We start from the raw sequence: 24,371 nt of genomic DNA, 5'->3' as shown, positions 1-24,371 counted from the left end.
AGATAAATGGCCACCTGGGAGTTCTTGTTGCTCTCCAAGGACAACAACAGGAGAAGTCCTAGTCTGACCAGCTGAAGGCATAGATGACTATCCGTTAGCCATCTGAAGTTAGGTGGAGATGAATAATGCTGTCTGATTTTGTCTTCACACGTTAATGCTTTTTTGTATATATACAGTACAATAGCACCTTTAAGCTAGTATTAATATGCAGAAAGGATATATATATATATTTATGTTTTATGTAAATACATTTATATAGTGAATACCTACACAAATATGTATAGATAGTTTTATCTTACTGAGTCTACTATGTTTGAGTTCTGGTTCCATCATCAGAGTATCAGGTGGTATTGGTCTGTCTGCATCTATCTAGACGATAAAACTATAATTCACACTGAAAAGCCTAGACTAGACTAGTTCTACCAGAGCTCTACTTCTTATACATCAGCAGATCGGATTTCATGGCTTTTTAGCTCAGAACTTTGCTGATATAGACCCAAGTCACCCTGCTTAAAAGTACACTTACTTGCATGAATGAGCAGCGAATGAAAACCATTAATGTCCCAGCATGCACTGCTCACCAATACCCATTTCTGTTGTAGCCAGGGTTTCTTAGTGTGTTTCTGCTTCATTTAAACCTGTCAATACCTCAATTAGTGCTTGCTTCTCTTCCCCTGGGAGGGACATTTACACACGTCATTTCACAGTCTCCAAAATCTAAAAGACTCGTGAGAATTGCAGGGTCATAAAGTATATCCTGATTAAAGGTAGTGTTTTCTAATGACTTTCTACCACTTTTTTTAAATGTAAATAAACTGGGTACTTTTAATCAAAGAGCACAAATAGAAAATGTAGAGAATAATAACCTGTAAGAAAATGAGCACTCTCCCATATGATTCCACAGTCTCTGATTTTCACTGATTTGCATTCAGTAAGTCACAAAAAATTAGAGCACTGTACTTTACAATTATGATAGCAGTAACCCTCTCATTTAGCATTAAAATTTGATGCTGTCTTGATGGCAGACTGAATTCAATTTAAGATCAAAGCATAGGAGAAGATATCTAAAATTATATATTGCTAGTTTAAACTATTATAGCAGACCTTTTTTCCAGTTTGACTTTTATACAGGGTGAAGAGAGATAGTAATTGATTTGGAATAGAAAGTGGTCCAAGAAATTTATACTTTATGGGTACATATTTCTAATACTAATTTTTAGGCATCTATATTTTTCAGCAATGTGATAATAACAGTAATACTGTCCATTAGTTTCTTTTGGAAGATGATCTTTATCTAAATCTTAATAAATCACAAAAATATAGACGCTAATGTGTTTATAATTTTTTTATAGACCTTTGATCACTTTTTTTTCCTACTGACAATTAGCCAAGCTCTAGTAATATTGATTTTCCAGTGCCTCATGTGGGTTACCATAGTTTGTCACATATTTCCACAGGCTTTTACTGTAGCTGACTGCAGGGAACAAAGCTGTCAGCTTATCATTTCCATTTTCTTTCTCTTGGTTATTAGTAAGTTCAGTTAGACAAAATGGAAATTGAAGCTGCATGGCAATGCACAAGAAAGTCACATTCATTTCCGAACCGTGTCAAAGTCAAAAGAAAGATCGAGAAATGTAAGCAGCTGCTGGTCTCACGTGTATCATTTGAAGATGCCGGTTTGCACTGTACAAACAAACCTAAAGGAAGAAAAGAGCTCAGGAAGAAGGAAAGAATTGCCTTTGTGAATTGAGGGAAAAGACCTTTTCTCTTTTATTAATGTGTCTTTTAGTTAAAATTCATAGTTGTCATGCAAAATAAATCAACTTCTTTTCGTATAATGTGACCTGAAACCACTTCTGAGTGAATAAGATATGAACCCTAAATGTTCACAGCCTTTACCCTGACATATTCAATCAGATCATGAGGCACTGGTGAAGCTGCCAAGTACTCAAGACACTGTCATTCTTATTAAAGCTTAGCATCAAACAAGGCCTGTTCTAGCTTGGAAACACATGTTTGAATAATACTTCTAATCAAAGGAACTTCATTTATATCTGTGGAATAGGTAGCTGAAATGGCATTTTAGAGTGTACAGAATACTTAATCATTCCCAGTTAATGATTTTTTTTAAGGAAGAGTTTCTTCAGAAGATTGCCATGCATGAATGTCCTAATACTGCAGCTTTTACATGCCATTGAGTCTCAAGTTTTGATGTGGGATTTATAAGGTAAACTTAGATAGCTGGGACACTGATCCTGTTTGTGTTTACTTTCTCTCTATTATTTATATGCCATAATTCTCGTGGATGTCACTCTTCACTAAATATAATTACAAAGATACAGTTTCTGCTGGGTCCAATCTTTTTTTCACTGCAGTACTGTTTTAATACTGTTCTTTCAGAAAACTGTCTTGCTAATAGAACTGCTAATGAAGTGTACAAAAAGCTAATAGCTCTCATTTTAGGGCAGGTTGGGGATAGAAGGTCATTTGATTTGTTTTACTTTGTTTCAAAAATATTTTCAGCAACAGATTCATCAGTAGATTGCCTGAATTTAGCTCATATACACTGTAGACTCCTGAAACTAAAGCAGAGTGAATAATTTAGCCTGTTGTGTTAGTTCATCAAGTTTTTGCTTCTCTTCTCAAAATTCTCAGGTTTATGTATTTGAAATTATTTTCTTAGTTTGGAACCTTGGTAGCAATTAATTTCAAAACATTTAGTTTCGGAACTTGAAATTCTTACCACATTGATTAGTTACATAAGCCACCCAATATTGTTTCTAGTTGACACTTGCATTTCTTACATAGCAAATTCATTATTAATTCCAAGCAATATAGTAAATTATACATTCAAAATTCACTTTCATGAAATATTTAAATATTTGAGATTGATTTTTAAATTATCCTCAAAGAATATTCCTGTGAGAAGGTTCACAGTAATGAACATCAGTGGGTCACAGACATGAAGTTCTTTTTCAAAATTACTGAATATTAATAGAAAATATTTTTCATTATTTGCTTTGCTAATTTTCATTATTCCATTAGGGCTAACAGAAGTTAAAGAAGAACAGGAGGAAAGAAGTTAATTATATATCTATTATTTTTGTGAGAAGAACTTGTATTCCCAAAAATGGGATACTTAAGGTGCTAGCTTTCAGCCATTGAGACATGGATCACTTTTTGTTTTCTAGTCTGGAGCGTCTTGTAAACAGTTGATAATATGAACACACAAGGACTAAGAGCAATATTTTCACCTGCTAGACAGGTCACAGTCTTGCCAAGAAACTGTGCGCTTAAATTAAAGTATCTAACCAGTCCCAATGACTTAAAATTCTTTGCTAGATTCGGGACAGCATTTGAATTCAGGAGAGAATCTAATTAAGTAAGCAAGAATGCGACTTAAGAGAAAGGGAAAGCTGAAGTTAAGAGAAGAATGTTAGTAATGTACTAGCTGACTACTAGAGGTATACTTAAATTTGAAAGTAAGTTAATAAATAGGAATCAGCAAATTATAATGTGAGAACTTTCCCCCTTAAATGTAGATACAGTATTTGCATGGGTTTTCTTTGTCTGAGCGAAGGAAGATTGAAGAAGAGGTAACAAATTTTTTGTGGTGTAAAATCTCATCTATCATGGACAGAAGAATATTCTTACTTTGGTAGATCAGCATGAGAGGACATGCTAAATGTGGCTTGCTAAATTGAGTTTTGAAATTCATTTTTTTCAGTTTAATTCAATTCAATTTTAATGCAGTTTTCTCTTACCCAAGCTTCTATCCTCATTCATGATGTTATTCTTATTCTTCTTATGTTGAAACCATATCAGAAGGCCAGGATCCTCTATTCTAGAAGCTGTACAAGAGAGGGGATTCATCTTTCCTTCTTACAGCCTTTGCGTGCAGATTTTGGCCACTGAGCAAGGCATTTCAGGTTCTTGAATAATCAGTGTGAAGAGAGGCCTTTTGAAGGCACTGTTCATCTTACTTGAGGAACAGCACTCTAGAAATACCTTTGCCTTTCTAGTGAGGAAGACTGTGATGCCTAGCTTGAGTATTAGATGCCTGCAAGATGAATCCCACCCATAGTGACAGATATTTCTCGTTCTGCAGAGCTGGGCCTATATCTGCTACATAGTGGGTGCAGGTGGCCCCAAACTGGCCCATTCAAGCTTTTTACAGTCAATGGGCCAAGTCATGCTGGAACAACACTCTGCAAAGGCAGAGATCTTTGGACCAAGGGAGGTGGAGACATGGAGAGTTGAAGGGACATGCCTGGAGATGCACCACTGACACATGCCAGAGTATTTCTGTTTTCGAGTACACTCACAAATCCTCGTGGTATTTAGTTATCTCTATGTCATTAAATAATTGAATTTGTTTCTGTGCTGCATCTTTTCCATTCTCTTTCCCAAGAGCAATTTGAATCTGTTTTGATGTTTGGATACGATCAACAACCTAATTTTCAGTATAGCTTGAAACACATTGTACAGCGTTGTGTGGTATATCCCCATCAACAGTGTTATTGGCTAGGTGGTGTCTATTGCTCTCTTCTCACCAGAGCCAGGTTGCTAGGAAAATATTATTTAGTGACTACAGTAGTAATTCTTAACCATCTTGAGAACTTTGGTTAGTCCTAGAATCGTTTAAGGATCTACATGGATATTTAGTGTTTAATTACAAGTATAAAAATGCAGAACCCTTTGTCTTCTTCCCATCTGTAGTTTCAATCTGTGAGCCAAAAGAGAGAAAAGTTATTGATTCCACCTCCTTGCTCCCTCAATCTCAAGAAGAAAGAAAGAAAAGAAGGAAAGAAAAAAAGAAGGAAGTGTCTTTCAATAGTATTTTCAGGGATTTTCATAGGTGAATTGTCATTTACTAGTAATTTATGAAGGGTTATTCTGAAAGAATTCTAGAATTTCTTTTAGTTTGGTCAAGCTTCATATATCTTATTAAAGATTCCCTAATCTGGATAATGAGACTAGTTTTTTCAAGACAATGAAATATTTTCGTTTTTGTTTTCATTCAGTTCCTGATGAGATATTCAGCAGAAGCAAAGAAAAGAAAGCCCGATTAAGCAGTTTTTACTGAATCTCAGGAAAGGTCCAGGTTCAGCTTTCTGTAAGAGTTAGATAAAAGGTTCTTATTTTGTCTGAATCAGTTCTATGATTCTTAGGAGTAACCTCCACTACTGAATTTTACACTTTGATTTTTAATGAGGAGGTTGTTAATAAATTGTGTAAAGCAGTGAAGTTGCTCCCTACATGACTGACATGAAGAAAGGCAAAAATAATGGGTTGACCTTGGAAAAGGAGTAAACAAATCAGCTTTCCAAATGGAAGACCAACTTTAAATGGAGAAATCTCCTGCTGGCAGCACTATTCATTCCTTGAAAATGGGAATTACCATAATCTATAAACTGTAGCTACCACTTTATCGAATATGCTGCCTTTAAAATTGGCAAGTACTACATGACATGCTTCACAGAAAGATGTGGAGAGCTCTGCAGGAAGAAGTGGATTAATTTATCTGAGAGGGAAGCCTACTCCTAAATCCATGATGCTCTGGATGCAGATCATGATGCTCTGTGTTCCTTGAACATGCACAGCATCATGCTCATCCCTCACAAAATTCACCTTTATAAATATATTTTAATACATTGTATGTATATATAATGCATATTTGAAGGGATATGAGGATACATACACTTCTTATGACATCTGAGTCATCTTGATATACTTCTAAGTGCCTTTGCTTGAATCTTTTTGAATTTTAGTCTTGAGGACATCCTAAGAGAACATCTTATATATATGCCATATATATTCAGTTTACATGCAGTTTTCCAGGTGATTTTGTCAGTAAAGAGCAAGTATATTTAACTCAGCTATTTGCATCAGTAATTTGATTAAAGATAGTTAGAGGATGAAGAAATATATTCCCTAAAATATCCTTGGGAATGTGGCTTTGTTACCAGAAATCTTTTTGACATAAAGGAAGATAAAAAGAAGAGCTTATGGTTTAGGATAATTTCAGATAAATTGTGAAGAGTAAAAAATCAGCTCTGGAAGAAAGGGAAATATTTAGGTGTGAGGCACTGCTATGGCAATAGGGAATCAGTGCAGAAGATTATGTGAGAAGAAAGGAAGGATAAGCAGGGATAAAGCTATATCTGAAGAATCAAGTCATCTTCCTTTACACAATTTTATACTGCTCTTATTAAGGAAGTTTGTTGGAATATTTGAGCTTTAAAAACTATCCCCTGCTTTTAGAAAGGGAGCAAGATGCTCATGGTATTTGATTTGGCACTGTTACCCATCAGGGGACTCTTGGTAGATATTTGTTAGGACAGTGAAACCTGGGAAGGAGTCTCTGAGACGGACTCCTTGAGATTTGTAGGATTTAAATTCAAATCAAAACTTCTGTTGTATGTAGATGCACACTGTGTGCTGATGCACAGTGAAGCAGGAGGAGGGTATACATCCCAGCGGCTAGGCTAACGTGCTCTGACTGCTGAGCCCTCCAGCCCGGAGGCGTGTGCGCCCAGAGTGGCTGAGGCCACTCATAGTGAAGCACATGCTATCTTTCAGCTCCTGGGTGGACTAAACTCATGGCTTCTCTGTCACTGGAGGGTGAAGGGAAATTTGAAACAGGAGATACTGGTGGGAAAGAAGACTGCAGTTGAAGAGACAATTAGGTGGCTTTGGAGGTAGGAAGGATTTCAGGTATCAGTACCTGGAGAGACACCAGATAACACTGAACCAGTTTTCATTTTCTGGAAGTTGGATTCTGACTCATCCTAATTTTCTATTCCTGTTATTCATCATTTCTTCTCTTTGAATACTTCCCTTTGACAAAACTAATCATTATCTAATATCCAAATATTTAAACAAGATGTACATCGTCACTAGTGCGTATCAGTGCTTAAAGAGCTTCATGTCTCACACAAGACCTTTCTAAGAAATCTTTCTGTAATTAGATGCCATTCGTAATTCTAACCCACAGCTCCCCAACCCTGTTAGTTTTCAAATCAGTTTGTTATGGTTCAGGAGTCCTTTGAACACAAAGGACTGCGTCCTGACATATTGTCATATCCAAGCATCAATAGCTCTGACATGTGAAAAGGTCATGCCACCGAACATTAACATTTCAAAACAGCAATTATAGTAATTCATTTAAATAAGGATTTTTTTTGCTATCCTGTAGCAATAGATGCAATCTCTGCAGGAAAAAAAAGACTGAGAAGGCCTCAAACCAGGTTCTGTGCCAATGTCATCTTCTTAAAATTGAGGCCCAGAGAAGTTCAAATGGAATGAGTAAGTTGTTCTGATAAGAAGAGGCGAGTGCTTGTGCATAAAAATGAGGAGAATGGGACGACTGCAGGAGGCAGCCCTGGAGTGTAAAAGCTTAGTGAAGGATCTCTTTATTGATACTTCATCTGCTTTGAAAGGAGTGGACCGATTCAACTCAGAAGACATCAGTTCTGTAGATTATCCAGGCCTTTCCAGCTTTTCTTAAGCAGGGAAGTGGTCATAACTGAGAGACAGACTTATGCACTTTGATTTTTCCCATTAACTATTGATTGATGGACAAATCATACAGCAAAGGAAAAGATTAATTACTGAGGACACCAAAAATGCCATGTTTCTGGGTTTTAGGAATAAAACACTGTGAGGAATTTTTATTTCTCTTTTCAGAAAATTTTCATGCTAAAATGTGAAAATATGTGGGTTCTCAACCAATTCTGGTTAGCAAGAGAGGTTTTTTTTTCAACTTTTACATTTTTTAGTCCTAAATAATTAATAAAGAGGTTGACGATTACAGTCAAACTGTTCTGCACCTACTTATTGAGCATCTTGAACACAAATCAAACTAGGTTTATTGTTAATTTAATTATACTTTCAATTCAGTACAGTTTAATTGTGTGCTCGGCACATACATGGACTGTAAGTTTTGGGTGCAGAGGCTTTCTTTTAATTTTGTACAGCTCCTGCTTTAATGGGGCCTTCGTTTTGATAGGCCATTACTGTCATACACAATGGTAGAGCATGTATCTGTCAGCAAATAAAACAGGTAAAAGCACTTTCTGTTAGCTTTATGCATGTGTCTGATGAAAATATGATCTGATGACTAGCTCATCAGAAAGAATAAAAAAAACCTATCAGTTCCTTACTAGTCCCACCTCTAAATGTTTATTACTTAACAGCACCTTTATGTGTCTGTGCATATTTTATTTATGTTAAAAGTTGTGCTGTGTGCAGCAACGCAAATAGAGCCAGGCTTACTGTGGATTTGCACCTTCTGCCTCTGTAACCACCCTGCCTGGTGCTGGCTCCTCACTGCTAAGTTCCTGTTGAGGGCCACCCTCACCCTCAAGACGATCCTCTCAGATAAAAATGAAATTAATTGCCCCCATTTTTAGCTATCTGGTCAAATAGGAGCAGACTGGGTTAGTTCCAGATATGAAGGCTGGCCCTCCGTCGGAGTAGTCATCTCACTGAAGAATGGTCTTTGTTGTTTTGTCTGTTTCTAGTCCCTGCTATGATAACTTCCTATCCAAACACCACCTTGGCAACACAGGGTCAAAAGAAGGAGATGAGCTGCACAGCTCACGGAGAAAAACCCATCATAGTCCGCTGGGAAAAAGAGGACCGGATCATTAACCCCGAAATGTCCCGCTATCTTGTTTCCACCAAGGAAGTAGGAGATGAAGTGATCTCTACTTTACAGGTAAGAAAGCAGAATGACCCACGACTCAGTTACGTGCGTGAGCGCAGCATGGTTTAGTTTCGGTTAAGGGTATCCAGCCACCTCTGCCTGTGCTTCCTGAGCCCAGCATCACTATGCGCAGCCTGGGTCAGGGCAAGACTTTGGCAAAGCAGCGCTTACCTACCAGAGCGGGCTTTAGAGGTGGCAGAAAGCCAGAGCCCCACTGCTGCTGCACAGCCCTGGAGAGCTGGGCTGGCTGCTCTTGCCACCAAGAGGAGGTAGAGGAAACCTCTGCGTCTCCCTCCCACAAAAGGCACTCATCCTCTCCATCTACTCGTGCCCCAGAGGCAGTAAGTGAGCCTTCCTCTCATGCCCTCCGTTGTTTTGTTTTGTCTCGAGCCTGCCTCTCGTCCCCTCCATCGTTTCATTTGGTCTCAGGCTCGTTCCTTGGCCTGTCGTTGCTGGGGCAGCACAGCTCTGTTTTGAGTAAGCTGCTGCAAAGTGTTGAGTGAATATCTAGCCTGTAGGTGTGTTGTAAGTCAGGCTTAACTGTATCAACGTCACTAAGCAATTTGAGTGGAAAAAAGCTGTATTTTTAAATTATTTTTCCTCCTTCCCTTTCACTGGGCTTGTGAGCCACACAGACCATTTTACAAAGTCAGATTAGTTACCAGATTCAAAGTGTGATAGTAAGGAAAGGGCATGTGTAGGTGCATCAATAGTATATCTACACCAGCCAGCAGTGCTTGGCACAGCGTATACTGTAGCGGAAGTCACTTAGCCAGCAGCAACTGGTTGTATCCTGCATCTTCCCTTTTGCTTCTGTGACAGGCAGCTCTCTGGTGGTGTGACAGCTGTGTATCTTGATTTGCCTGGCAAATCAGTATATGGGGTTCAGTTAACTCCTAAGTGGCTGTCTTGGATTAGATTGAGGCGCTACATGAGTAGCATTGCTGTTTGGGGCACTTCAGTACCCTCAAGACACCATGGAAGCCAAGGAAGCTCATGCAGTTCTGGTTTCACCTAAAACAGGTGGCGCTGTGATGTTGACCTCGCTATATGAGGATGCAACTTTTCCCACTCTTTTCCACTCAAATCTGAAATTTGTCAATACGAACAAGTTACCAGTCCACTCCTTTATATTTTTGCATGTGCCTTTAGGAAATCTAAAAGAAATTAAAACAAAAAATCGCAGGGATTCTCACTCAGAAATCTTGATTTCCATTTTTCATTCACGCTCTAAAATACATTTTTATCAGGCTCAAGGAAAAAATTCTCTGTCTCTGTGGCAATGCTATCTATTATATATTCTAGTATAAATCTTAAAGTGTATTTCTTTCATCATTAGCCAAAAATTGTGTTGGATGATGTCCAGTAAAAATCTGATTTCACTTCCTATGAGAGAGCTTTGTCAGTGACTTCTCAGAGAAAGGATAAGTTCTATGTGTGAATTTGTGCATACTAGCATATTTGTGTTATGGATAATATTTAGGCCTAGGGCAGACCACCTAGACCTTTCTGCCTTTGATTGTCCTGACTTTAGTAAGGTAGTTACTTTACTGACTTTACTAAGATAGTGTATTTCTGTTTGGAAGGCTGGAGGCTTGCTCGGAGAATTATATTCTGAAGCAGTTGTATACAGTAGTGGAGTTCTACATCCGTATGTATGTTACATATGAAAACGGGGACTTTTAAGAGATAAAAGTACTCAAAAAATTAGAAAATGCCCGGATTAAGGCTGTCTCTAAGCTTTTAATTCAGGCCTTTTGCATGTGTGCATGATGATGTAATCTTTAGTTGTATACTCAGCTTTTATTTTTTCTGCAGGACCCCTGCCTCAGTCAGGCATGGCTTGGAATTTCTCTGGAGTTGAATTAGGGTTGAGTAATGAAAGACACTGTGTGATGCAAGGCTGATCACTGAAACCAAACTTTTCACAGGTGGCCAATAATTGTGTGTTCTTTGTTTTCTAGGTACTTGCCTTGAGCCCTTGGGGTCTGATTTGCAGAAGTACTAAGCCCTCATAGCTGCAGCTTAACTCAATGGAAGCTATGTTATGAAACATGAAATGCTATTTATTGCTAAGGACTCTGAGGGGGGAAGAGAAGGCCCTAGATGTATCGAATTGGGCTCTGAAATTTTTTGTCTTACTCTTTGTATCTTAAAGCTAAGCACCGTGTGTAACTTAACCACAGCTTGACAGGTTACCGTATCTCAGATGGTGCCTCTCAAATATGCTTGTAGCTTATGGCAAGTGGGAAATAAATCTATTTATCTTAGCCAGTGGTGAATGAGAGTTATGCTCATATTACCTTGCAGTTGCTGAGGACTAAAGAGCACGCAGAGTTGCCATGGTTCAGCTAATATGTGGCAACTTGTCAAGCAGCCGCTAACACTATCATATGTTTGGTTCCTTAATTCCCCATATGAAATGATGGTAATATTCCTCAGGATGTCAGGGTTTATGAAAATAAATTCAGTAATGTTTCTGAAATGGGTATTGCATAGGTGAGTGCCACAGAAAAGGCTACGAGGAAATGAATAAGTCTGTCTTCAGGGCACAGTTTGAACTGTGTGCAGTAAATAAAGTGTGGAGCAGCACACTGAACGATGAGAGGAAAACTATACTTTGAATATCTGCTTTTTAAAAAATCCCTCTCCCTCTTGTACATTGAATGAAGCAGTGGTCCTGTAGAAAAATAGCATTATGACCATATTAAAGACTATGTCTGATTTTCTATATTGTTAAATTGAAAGAAAAAGTGCGAAAATTTATTATGAGGCATCATGCTGAATACTGCAGGGTTCATCACCAGTGTTTGAACCTTTATTTCCTCCACACAGACTTCCACCATTTGAGTTGTTTTCAGAAATAACTGGAAAAATTTGGAAGCAGCAGCAGGCACCATTTTGTATGGAAAATTTCAGCCAACTGTTAAATACTTGGCAAACTTGTGAGTAACTGGAAACAAGGCTCTTAATGAGAAACTGCAGGAATAGGTGGTGCTCCAACTCCTGACTACACGTGTAGCCTGCTTCCTCAACCCAGGTGTTTCTAGTCTGGATAAATCTCAGCATTTTGGATGTTTTACTATGTAGACTATGTGTCGGTATGCGCGTAATATGCAATGTCTATTTATTACTGTCAAGTAAAGCAGTTAGCATAATTTTTCTTGCGCCATACAGAAAAACTGCTTGTTTATTTTCTCTGCATGCTGTTCAATCAATCACTTCTTTTCAAACCACCTATAGATTTTGCCAACTGTGCGTGAAGATTCCGGCTTCTTTTCCTGCCATGCCATCAATTCCTATGGGGAGGATCGCGGAATAATTCAGCTCACTGTGCAAGGTAGGAAGAGGACATCATAAGGAAAAAAACACAGCTATTGTAGTACAGTAAGTGTATGCCATGCTCAGAAATCTGTTGGGGGAGGGAGGTTCTAGATCCTAATTAAACATATTCCTAGTTGTTAAAAGAAATGAGAAGCTGCATTAAGATGCTCAGTCTCTCATTTTCCGGCATCACAAATTAAATCAAAATGAAGGATAATCTCCAGAGTCTTTCCAGTACTGTACAAATGAATAAGGAGAGTTTTTCATAAATACACTAGCTGCCAGTCTACTAAACAGACTTAACAGTAGCATCTTTAGTAGGAACGGTGGATATGAAGGGGGGTAAGTTTTTGTTAGGGAAGGAGGGAAGGGTTGCATTTGTTTTTAAATAATGGATGTGCTTAAAACTAGTCTGAAATAAAGCAAAACCAATCTGACCTTTTTTCTTGAGCAATATTAAACCTACTGTATATCTATAAACAAAATATTTCAAGTTTAATCAGTCAAAATAAATTTTAATATGCTTGTTCAATCCAAACTCTAGGAGCCTATATTACCTAGGGCTGGAGTTCCCCTCCCTCAGGGTTTCGCTCAGGCAGACAGCAGCAAATTCAGGAGTCCTTGAGATGACAGTATTTGAGATGCAGAGCGCAGGCAGGACTCAGCCACTGGCCACTGCTTATTTCTACGTGATGCTTGTTCCAGTGCTTGTATGCCTTTGAGCGTGCATGTAACAAATTTCCAGGACTTGCAAAAATTCTTTCTCTCCACCCTCGATTTCACGTAACTGCAGATTTCAGTGAATGCCTAAAGCAGCTCAGTCAAGAAATTCGGGTGGAGTCTGGGGACAGTTCTCAGGTTCTCAATTACACCAGTGCTCATTTAAACTGCACTGACAGTTTAAAGTGGTATCAATGCTATTTATTTACTTCCTTAATTTTCTCGAGGCATAAAGAGGCCTTAGTGTAATTGAGACTTTCTAACGGTTCTGTTTTATATACCTATGCAAAGGGATAGAAACTTCCTCTCCCTACAAAGTTTAGCTCTTGTAAGTGTAGCCTTCATATTTCTACCATCATTGCATTTCAATGCAATGTGGCATTCATAGCAAAAATCTCCCCTAGCATGAATACACCAATCTGGAGTGTTTTTAAGGAAATGCAACTGTATGTTGCATATATGAAGGTTAAATAGGAGTTAGTCATTCAAGATTACATGAGTGACTCTTAGTTTAAAAGTGGCTTTTCTGTCTTCTATTGAGTGTTCTTCAATGGGTGATTAAATGACTCTGGATATTAATGAGTGACTGGAGAAAATGGGATGAGAGCTTACCACCAGGAAGCCATGTCAGTGCCGTGCTCGTTAATGTATCTTATTAACAGTATGGCCTTCCTTTTGACTAAAACTGAGTGTGTGTGTTTATTCAGAGCCCCCTGACCCTCCTGAAATAGAAATACGAGAGGTGAGAGCACGCAGTATTGCCCTCAGATGGACCATGGGATTTGATGGAAATAGCCCAATCACGGGCTACGATATTGAATGCAAGAACAAGTCAGGTAAGAAATAATCTTCCTCTGAAGTAAACCCTGTCTCATAACTCTCTTCTAGTCATTCATCATGGATTTTCTATTGTAAAAGAAACTTCCTGATGGAAATTTTTACCACAGTTCATTTAATATTCCACAGTAAGATTTGTCTTCATTTGTTAGAGTATTTTTGAGGTAATGATATTAAGTTTAGCAGTTGCTGCTTTTCCCTTTTACCTGAGATGCCTGCAAGTAAGAAGGACAAATCTGGTTGTAAAGCGAGCTATTCCATATGATAGTTGTTTTGATGTTTTTCCTAGATGATTCTTGGTCCTGTTTTTATCTTTTTCTCCATTTTGATTTTTTACTTCTCATTTTCCATTTTTCCTTATAGAAGAATAGTTGTCTTTCCAAGTTATTTTCTTCTGTAGTGCTTATTTTCAGAAGTTCTTTTCTGTTGATATAAGAGTATATGGCATCTTCCCCAGAAAGTTAGGAGCCAAAGCAGTAGTCGCATGAAGTTCTAGACAAAGAAAGCTGTGTGGTGATTTGCTGAAACACCATGGATTTTCAGTAACCTATTGGAAAGACTCCAAGTGAAAAAACATTGGCACATATTGGCAGGCCAATGTAAGTAGGTATTTTTGTTCTAGGTCACCATGTAGTCATATCAACGAGCATCTAATAAGCCACAATGAATGAGCACAAAATAAAAACAACTGGCTAATTCAGGAAAATATTTTTATTCTGGAAGGTATTCTAAAAATAGGTTTTTCTTAAGCCCAGAAATGTTTATGGTCTATTGAAATCTAAAAACATTCTAGTTGCACTGTTGAACTGTGTTTGTGACCTAAGATCAAGCTGAAAATGAAGTAAGCACTGTCCTTGAACCATGGTTTGAGAAAGAAAGAAAAGAAAGAAAAGAAATTGCAATTGAATAATGTTTTCATATTTTAAACATGATTTTAAAAAGACACTGAGAAATCATATTATATTGCTTTATGTTTGGAGTTCATTGCACTATTTGTAAAAGGACATAGTCCACTAATAGGTATGCCCTATGTGAGATTATCAGTGAAAGCATTCTGTTGATGAAACCAGCTATAATATTTTTATAGCCTTCTCCCTTTAATTCTGAGATGTAAGAATGTACTTGTTTATAAAATTCTAAAATTTGCCAAATTAAAATATATATATATATATTCTACTACCTTACATCTTTCCTATTCTTCATTTGTCTACATGGAGTGTTTCCTTTGCACTTTAATTATTAGGCAAAAATAGTGTTTTGCTTTTATTCCTAGATAGAATATACTCAAGACTGTTAAAGTCATTCACCACCTTTTTGCATTGACTTTTTAAGTGATATCACTATAGCACAAGTGAACATGATACCTGAAAGATTATGGGTAAAAATTCTCCATTGAGCCTCTAGTCAGGAATCACAGCTTTGAAGATACTGACTAGGCAAGGATGGATCTTTGTTTTCTTTTTTAGCTTTTTCCTTTCTTGACAACAACCCACTGGCTTCAAAATATTTTTTGAAAATCATTCTTGTCTGATAGGCTACTTTCTGACCCTAAAACAGCACTTATGCTTCTCAAGGAAGCTAATAACTCAGCATAACCCCTAGCAAGGAAGATTTAGCTGCTTTATTTTGCGCTAAGATTGCAGGAGTGCTGGAAAGGGACTTCAGTGCTCTAAAACATCTTTGCTAGATTTAGTTCAATGTTCTCAAGTGATAATCCTGAATGCAGGCAAAGATTAAGGTAATCACTGTGAACTTGTATTGTGAAATTACATCTCCATAATATTGCGTGATGAATCAATAGCAACACAGCATATGAAATACCATCAGATTGAATGAAAACATCAGGACACAACATAATGAAAAAGGTTCAAAAAATTGAATGAAATAGAAAATAGTAGGCGGCAGAATGGGAGTAGGAAAAATATTTATTTATCTGTACATGAAGACGAATACTGGAGATCATGTCCTATAAAGAACAGATTATTATTGACTCACTGCAAACAGCAGAAACATTGTTTTTCAGAATCTGAGGTTAAGTTATTTTAGTTCTTGTACATGTTTTTTGTCATAATTATATCACGAAGAAGACAGAAAGGCCAAAGACAATTACTAAAGAACTTGCACAGGGTAGCTGGGGGAAGTTAGACTGAAGAAAAGGGAATTAAGAAGATTTATCACTGAAGTTTTCAGCTATTAAAAGGGACAAAAGGTAACTTAAGCAACACATTCGCAATCCAGATGGTAAGCTCAGGCAATGCCCTGCCAAGTCCAAAGTAAAACTATAATCTGAACAGTCACATTCAGTGAGAATCAGATACTTCTGAAGAGTATTTCATGTTACTGAAAGATATGCCAGCTGGTAATGGTGACCCATATGGGTCGTGGTAATTGTACAGGAGAGATCCAGTGACTCAGATATTGAAGAAATGGTCCTTTTGCCTCCCTGTCCTGCATTCCTGCTTTCAAAGGTAACTCGCAGAAGCACCTGAGGATACTATTTCCACCTGTAGTTTATGGCCATGTATGTTATTTCCAGTATTAATGTGTATATTATTCTTTTCTGACTGTGTTGTTCTTAAGAGGATTTCACAATCTGATTTAAAGAGCATTGCTCAGTTCTGGTTCACTGTAACATTTTTAGCCTTTTTTATTCGCTTTGCTATTATTTCACTATGAGCATGATTCTGGACAGGGCACATATTGGGCATTATAAATTGAGACGTGATGAGAAAGACTGGGAAGCACTGGCAATGTGAAGCACTGTACAGGATGAATCCTGCATGAGCAAAGGATGAAGCCTACGTTTCTTCCAGCAAATATCTCTCTTGGCCCTGCTGACCCCAGCTCGTCTCAAAGAACGGCCAAGCTCACTGCTTTCTCCTCCATGATCGAAATAAATAGCTTCAAATGTTTGAGAAGCAAGCTGTTTCAATCCATTTATTGCCCTCTAGTAAATGTTCAGTTCATGCACTACCTCAGAAGTTCTCTAGGTTTGAAATTTCTGTTGTTTTAAACAATTTCAGGTTCATTGTTAATGTGAGGACTCAAAGAAGGTAGGAGCATTCAATCTTCATGGCTTCTCTGAGAAAATGTCATACGCTAGATGGTAATTTCCAATCCTGAGATCTTATTAAAGGCCTTTTACATGTCTGGCTGACTAACCAATTGACCGGACTATACCAAAGGCAAGTGGGACCATGGGGAGAGGCACGACCAAGAGAACTGGCATTTTGAGAATTAATTGTGACAAGCAGAATCCATTTGAAGTAGCACCACCCAATCATAGTTCACTATCTTGCTTTTTACCTTTTTTATTTTCATTGCAATTGTCTCACTATGATTGTGTTCCTGGATAGCACAGACCCTGTGCATTATAAATTGAAGCATGATATGCAAGACTGGAAAATACTGGCAGTGCAAGGCAACTGTAGTCCAAGGCACGAGGTGACATGAGACCTCTTGGAAGGCCAGGATGATGCAGCGTGGTCCTTCTCTTCACTGAACAGACAGGAGGACTACTTTTCTCTCAAAAAGCCACATTTCTGCTGCAAAGGTGACACAATGGGCACTTACAGGATGTGCCTCAGCTGCTACATCCTCATCAAAATTGTGAGACTTTTCTTCTGCCACCTGTGGAGTTCCCTGCTGAGGCAGCCCTGAAAGCTGTCCCACACAACATTTTCTGAGGTAGCTCCTGCCTGGCTGTGACAGCTCTCTGCTTAAGCTCTCTGCAGTCACAGAAAAACATTTGTGTCTCAGATGCACCGTATTTCTTTTTCCCAGTCTTTCTTCACAACCAAGAAGGCCAGGTATTTTTCTTTTACCTCATTTCCCTTCATTAAATGCAGACTGAGATCCTCTTTTATTTTCCAAGAGGTGGTTTGCAGGCATGGAGTGAAATACTACAACCAAGAATAGCTTTCGAGGCTGGGCCTAATACTAAATTCTCCATCTAACTATGTTGCTTACTCTGAGGACTCAGAAATGGGTTTACAGCAAGATACACCACCTTCCTTCCACCTTTCCTTCTCAAGAAGGAAAAGAGCAAAAATTTTCAATTTCAGAGAATGTTCAGATGAACATATACGTATGCATGGGCAGACCCTTTGCTATACTGTGCTGCCCTCATATATCCCATCTACCCCTGCAGTGCCATTAGACCAAAAGGACACATGAGGTTGCCTCTAGGAGGAGCGTGGAGTTGCCTATCACATGGGTAGATAGGATTTGTAGGGTCTGGTTGCCCTGAAGGAGCAGTACGAATATTGGGAGCTCAGCATTTCAGGCCATTTCAGTACTTGATTGTAATTTCTATCTCTATAGAAATGTGCCTGTGGCGCACAGACCTGGCCCATCATTGAAATGAGTGATGTGTAGTCAGCAGACTTTTCCATCGTCTAAAGTGTACAAAACGGTTTGAAGACAGGAACAGTGCATAGGTGCCTCCTTATGCCTCTCCAGCCTTTTCATTTTGATGTCATTGGGGAAAGTGTAGGAGGAGACAGTTTAAGTCCCAATCTGAAGGCAGAGGACTGCGTTTTGTGTTTTTGTGTGCTCACACATGGGGCCCTTTTACCTTCAGTGTGTGTGTGTCTCTGCAGAAGTGGAGGTTTTACCCAAAACTGCCGCAAACCTTGCAGGGTGCCCCCAGGTGTAGTATTAGGTTGTGTTACAAGATGGCACCACACACCAAGGCAGACGGGTTGTCACCTGGGCTGGGGCCCTGGGCTGGTGCCTCCTCAGATCAGATCTGGGCAACTGCGAGGCCTAACCATGCACTGTAGGCTAAGCCCAAAGGTTCAGACGTTATTTTAGCAACCAGTGAAATGTCTTTGAAAGTGTGGCTGGTTTCCATAGGTTACTCTGTCAGTGTGCGTTTTGCATAACACCAAGAAGTACCTGGATGTAAGAGTTTATGAGTAGAATAAATAACACATTAAAAACTTCAGGCTTTTTTAAAACATTTTTTGAAAGACTGTTGCTACTTGTTTTTTGTATTTTTTTCAATCCTGCTAAGTAAATACATTTTAAAACACTCCATAATGATGATAAAAAACAGAAGAGCTAATAGTCAATTTTATTACCTCTTAATGATTACTTAATGATTACCACCTGGAAGAGGGCAAACATTTATTTTTAGGGTTTGTCAGAAAAACATTAATTAACACTTAATTTTTCTTATCCCTACCGAAAACAATTTTGGATGGAAACTGTTTAATTTCTCTCTGGAGTGGCTCAATTGCAGGGGGATCGTTTTTGTTGGCTTGTTTTCTCCTTCAAAAACATGTATCAAATATACTCTTGAAGTCTGTCTATTAATTATAACTTAATACTGGAAACTTACACTTAGTATAGAAGACTGTGAGTTTTTCTCTCTCTCCTCCATGATAGGCCATTTAACCTCCTAAGAACCACAAGGATTTTTCAGATTTGTTTATTTGATTTCAGCAGTTAACATGTAATAAAGACTTCTGTCAGGGAGGAAAATGTTTCAAACAAGCAAGTAAAAACAATTTGCTAATCTGTGAATTATATTAAAGAAAATTATCATCTACATTAGTAGAAATTTAACTCATTCTTCACACCAAATGGGTCATTTATGAAGTTCTTTACAATTGGCCTGGTACCTCAGAACAGACACTGTGCTCTTCTGTATTTGTACAGAGTTTAACACAATGAGGCTAACTTTTGGTCAAGATTTCCCAGTGCTACACAAATAAAAATAATCAGCTACTACCACTGCTGCAGTTGAGGCTGCATCCTTTTACTGCAGCTTGGGTTCAACATTTGCTAAGTCTTTTCCTGGCCCCTGCTTACTTTGCCACACATCAGCTAGCTCGAGGTCTCTCTTGACAACTGCGGAGAGCCTCTGAGCACCACAACACCCTAGACCAGCTTTGTCACCTCCCTGCAGGTTCTCCCGTTTCTTAGGATCTGCAGAGATGTAAAATTTGCCAGCAATACCTGTGGAGATCATCTCATTTCTGGGTAACTGTTAAATCAAATATTATGTGAAATTCTCTGTTTTTTCTGCATTGTGGGGGTTTCATTTTATGCTGTGAAGCTTTTGGCTTTGACAAGTCTCAGGTGTGATCAACTAAATAAGCAACTGGTTCATTATGGCACTTTGTAAGTGACGTATTTGAAAGAAGAGTGTCAACCGGTAGGCATTCTAATATTGGGCACTGGCAATACATGACCATCAGCACATTTGAGAAATTTGGTAAAGTTTAAGAAAGCAAATTCTACCAGGACTGCATGCAAATAACTCCTTTAGAAAGTCTGACAGAAATCCTGCAAAGGAATTTGTGGCAAAGTCATTTACAAAGGGAAAATAAATTCAAGCACATTTGATTCCTGAAGGTTTTTTAGGGAAAGTGAGCCACACAGACAAACAAAAAAAGGCCCTGTAACCAGTCAGGCTGCCGTGTCATTGTGACAGCTTGCTCGTCTTTTAACAAGCTACTTATAAAAAGATTTACACAGTGTCTGCAAATATTTTGTATCTCAGTAAGCTTTCTATTTTTAAACTAGCCTTTCTTGTCTGTTGAGCTTTCCGTGATCCTGCCTACAGTGACCCATGCTGCGAAACATGGCTGTAGAGCGCCCAGTGACATCCCCCATAGGATGCTGCAGAGGTTAAGGGAGGAACATAGGATGCAGCAAGAAAGAGATGATGGATGGCAACTCATAAGAGATATCAAGATGCTTTAAACAGATAGAAGCTATTATTCTCTTGCTGTGATTGAATGTTACTATGAAAAGGAGGGGTTATGTATGGGGTTATGAGGAATCTGTATGGAGCCAGTTTCCATCTCTTTTCCTATTGTACATCTGGAAGATTTTTTAAAAATGTAAAGGGCAGAAGAGTGATAACTGAAAAATAGCAATGTGCTCCTCCTTTTACAGATGTATACAAACAGTTAGAAGGATCCTTATGTCCTCTCATGTTAAACTGTTCCTCTATCCTAACACGAGTCAGGGAAGTAGCATCAGTCCTGGCAGGTGCTGAGCCTCAGGTCCAAGCCAGTAAAGCTGTCCAAGCTCGTGCTCACCATGTGCTCTACCCACGCTCCCACAGTGCCCTGCACATAAGCTGCTGGAGTATTTTAGCAGCAACTCACACCTTTTTCACAATTGTTCCAATGTAATAATAGGATAAAACAAACACATATGTGCACAGAGCTGGGGAATCTTTCCCACACTCACCACCCCTCTCAAAAAAGAGAGGCAGCTATTCTCTCCGAATCATTGATGACTCCTGGGCTGAGATCTCATACTTAATAGCACCACATTTTGAGCATTCAGGAGTGCTGTTAAGAAAAGTGATTAGTCAATTTGCTGGTAGTAGCGAGTGTTATTTGGACTAATTCTACAAAGGCAGTATGGGATGGTTTAATAAAATATTTGCATTAGCAACACTAACATTGTCTTTTATTTGTCTGTTTTATTTTAATCTTATTAAATAGACTCTTGGGATTCTGTTCAGAGAACCAAAGATGTTTCCCCTCAGCTAAACCAAGCCACTATCATTGACCTCCACCCTTCCTCAACTTACAACATTCGCATGTATGCCAAGAATCGCATTGGCAAGAGTGAGGCCAGCAATGAGCTCACCATCACTACTGATGAAGCAGGTATGTTCTGGTTTGACAGCTTCTGTATCTTACAGGGAATTAGCATGCTTTGACACATGGAAACTCTACTTGAAGTGATACTTATTTTGCTGCTATTGCATCAAAAAAAATGCTAAAGTATTCCAAGACAACACTGTGACTTTGCAACTTCATCATGCAGGCCTATAATTAAAGCTGTTCAGTGGCATCTAGTGGTGAAAGAAGACATTATGCCCCAAATTTTCAGCCTGGACTGCTGGAAGCTGCATACATATACCAGCACTTAGGCATCTCAATCAACAGTATCCTATTTCTAGTGGTGATTCAGTCCCTGTGGGTCTTGTGGCTTTCTTTAGATGCCCAAGGACTAGTACAAGTAACTAACTTAAGCTATCCCTGTTTGAGGACATCGATCTACATTAATCAAATTGTCAAATCTTCTCTTGACTATTCCACCCCCCAAACCATGCAGCACTTACTTAGTTTTCTGAATACACTGTAAGTCAGTTAGCTGCCATTAATTAGTGTCATCCACATGTTTTTTGTTTGCATGTAATCTTCTACATCATCATTACAGGTTTCTGTATCAGGAGCGCTGTAACAGCATTTTCACATTAATGGCTGGAGCTACTCTTTTGTACACTCTAATTGCTGTCTTCAGTGCCTTCTTATCTCTATTTCTCAGAGCTAGCAGAAGTGGCAGCATGGATAAGGGCTGCACAGCCTCGTGCATGCTACCATGTCACAAGTCCTGGATGTTTCATGTGACATCAAACAAGACTTACAGGTGAAAAGTGCAGGGCTGCAGCTCTCTCTGTTTTAGCAATTAAGGATGAAAATGTTGAATGGCTGTAAATACTTCCCCCAGATATATTTTGTAAATATTTAGCATAGTTGTACATTTCAAAGTAACCCAGTCAGGTTCAACACCGTTAGCCCACAGAAACTGGGTGGAATTCCTTTGAAAAATCATGACCAGACAGGAACTTGCTCATTTGTCTTTGAAATCACATTTTTATCTTGATGATTTAATTTTTCCAGTTTTCATACGTGAACTCATTAATGCTTTCCTCCTTGGAGATTTACGTGAGGGAATGAATGAGGAATAAGCAGGAAGAGTTAGAGATCCGTGTACAGTCGCAGGACCATGATCTCACTGCAGTTACAGCGACGTGGTGGGATAGCTCGCATGACTGGAATGCTGTCCTGGGTGGCTACGTGCTTTTTAGGAAAGGCAGGCCAGGAAGGCGAGGTGGTGGAGTTGCCCTGTATGTGAGGGAGCAACTAGGATGTGTGGAGCTCTGCCTCGGGGTGGATGAGAACTTAGGGGTAAGGATCAAAGAGCAGGCTAACATGGGTGACACAGTGGTAGGGGTTCACTACAGGCCACCTGATCAGGAAGAAGTCGTCGATGAGGCCTTCTACAGACAGCGGGAAGTAGCCTCACGATCACAGGCCCTGGTTCTCATGGCCTGGAGACTTCAACCACCCTGACATCTGTTGGGAAGAGAGCACAGCTAGACACAAACAGTCGAGGAGGTTCCTGCGGAGCGCTGAGGATAACTTCTTAACACAGGTGATGGCGAAGCCAACAAGGAGAGGTGTGCTGCTAGACCTTGTACTAACAAACAAGGAAGGAATGGTTGGAGACGTGAAGGTTGGGGGCAGCCTTGGCTGCAGTGACCATGAGATGGTGGAGTTCAGGATCCTACGAGGAGGGAGCAGGGCAATGAGCAGGATCACAATAAGTAAGATCTCCTGGACTTCGGGAGAGCTAACTTTGGCCTCTTCAGGCACCTACTTGGAGGAATCTCCTGGGGTAGGGCCCTAGAAGGAAGGGGGGTCCAGAAGAGCTGGTTAATATTCAAGTTATCAGTTCCTCCAGGCTCAAGAGCAGTGCATCCCTCTGAGTAAGAAGACCAGCAAAGCGGGCAGGAGACCTGCATGGCTGAGCAAGGAACTCCTGGCAAAACTCCAACAGAAGCAGGAAGTCCACAGAATGTGGAAAAGGGGACAGGCCACTTGGGAGGAATACAGGGACGTTGTCAGAGCGTGCAGGGATGCGACGAGGAAGGAAGGCTAAGACCCACTTGGAATTAAATCTGGCAAGGGATGTCAAGGACAACAAGAAGGCCTTCTTCAAATACATCAAGAGTGAAAGGAAGACTAGGGAAAATGTGGGCCCACTGCTGAATGGGGTGGGTGCCCTGGTGACAAAGGATACAAAGAAGGCAGAGCTGTTGAATGCCTTCTTTGCTTCAGTCTTCACTGCTAAGGCCAGCCCTGAGGAATTCCAGGCCCTGGTGACAAGAGAGGAAGTCTGGAGAAAGGAAGACTCCCCCTTGGTCGAGGAGGATCGAGTTAGAGATCATTTGTGGAAACCTGACATCCACAAATCCACGGGCCCCAATGGGATACACTCCCGAGTGGTGAGGGAGCTGGCGGATGTTACTGCTAGGCTGCTCTCCATCATCTTGGAAAGGTCCTGGCAGTCAGGAGAGGTGCCTGAGGACTGCAAGAAAGCCAGTGTCACTGCAGTCTCCAAAAAGGGCAAGAAGGAGGAGCCAGGGAACTCCAGGCCTGTCAGCCTCCCCTCCATCCCTGGAAAGGTGATGGAACAGCTCCTCCTGGAGGTCCTCACTAAGCATGTGGAGGACAAGAAGGTGATCAGGAGTAGTCAGCACGGATTCACCAAGGGGAAATCATGCTTGACCAATCTGATAGCCTTCTCTGATGGAATGACTGGCTGGGGAGAGGAGGGCAGAGCAGTGGATGTTGTCTCCCTGGGCTTCAGCAAGGCTTTGGACACTGTCTCCCATCACATCCTCCTAGGTAAACTCAGGAAGTGTGGGTTTGGTGAGCGGAGAGTGAGGTGGACTGAGAACTGGCGGGATGGCCGAGCTCCGAGGGTTGTGGTCAGTGGTGCAGAGTCAAGTTGGAGGCCTGTAGCTAGCGGTGTCCCCCAGGGGTCAGTCCTGGGTCCAGTCTTGTCCAACGTATTCATCAGTGACCTGGAGGAAGGGACAGAGTGCACCCTCAGCCAGTTTGCTGATGATACAAAACTGGGGGGAGTGGCTGACACACCAGAAGGCTGTGCTGCCATTCAGAGGGAGCTGGACAGGCTGGAGGGCTGGGCAGAGAGGAACCTCCTGAAGTTCCACAAA

The 24,371-nt window shown here is 39.9% G+C and overlaps 1 protein-coding gene across 2 annotated transcripts in view; it reads left to right on the top strand.

The window, feature by feature from the left end:
- Positions 1-24,371, top strand: part of DSCAM (DS cell adhesion molecule) — a 481,343-nt gene that overhangs the window by 354,450 nt on the left and 102,522 nt on the right. For both annotated transcript variants that reach the window (XM_068914257.1, XM_068914268.1), the window contains exons 12-15: positions 8,526-8,722; positions 11,954-12,050; positions 13,462-13,590; positions 21,061-21,228. In XM_068914257.1, the coding sequence (XP_068770358.1) occupies positions 8,526-8,722; positions 11,954-12,050; positions 13,462-13,590; positions 21,061-21,228 (591 nt within the window). The remainder of the gene's footprint in view (positions 1-8,525; positions 8,723-11,953; positions 12,051-13,461; positions 13,591-21,060; positions 21,229-24,371) is intronic.

This window comes from Struthio camelus, chromosome 1 (assembly GCF_040807025.1).
Source record: "Struthio camelus isolate bStrCam1 chromosome 1, bStrCam1.hap1, whole genome shotgun sequence".
Lineage (NCBI taxonomy): Eukaryota > Metazoa > Chordata > Aves > Struthioniformes > Struthionidae > Struthio > Struthio camelus.
The sequence above is the reverse complement of the archived record's forward strand: the minus strand, read 5'-3'. Positions and strand labels throughout refer to the sequence as shown.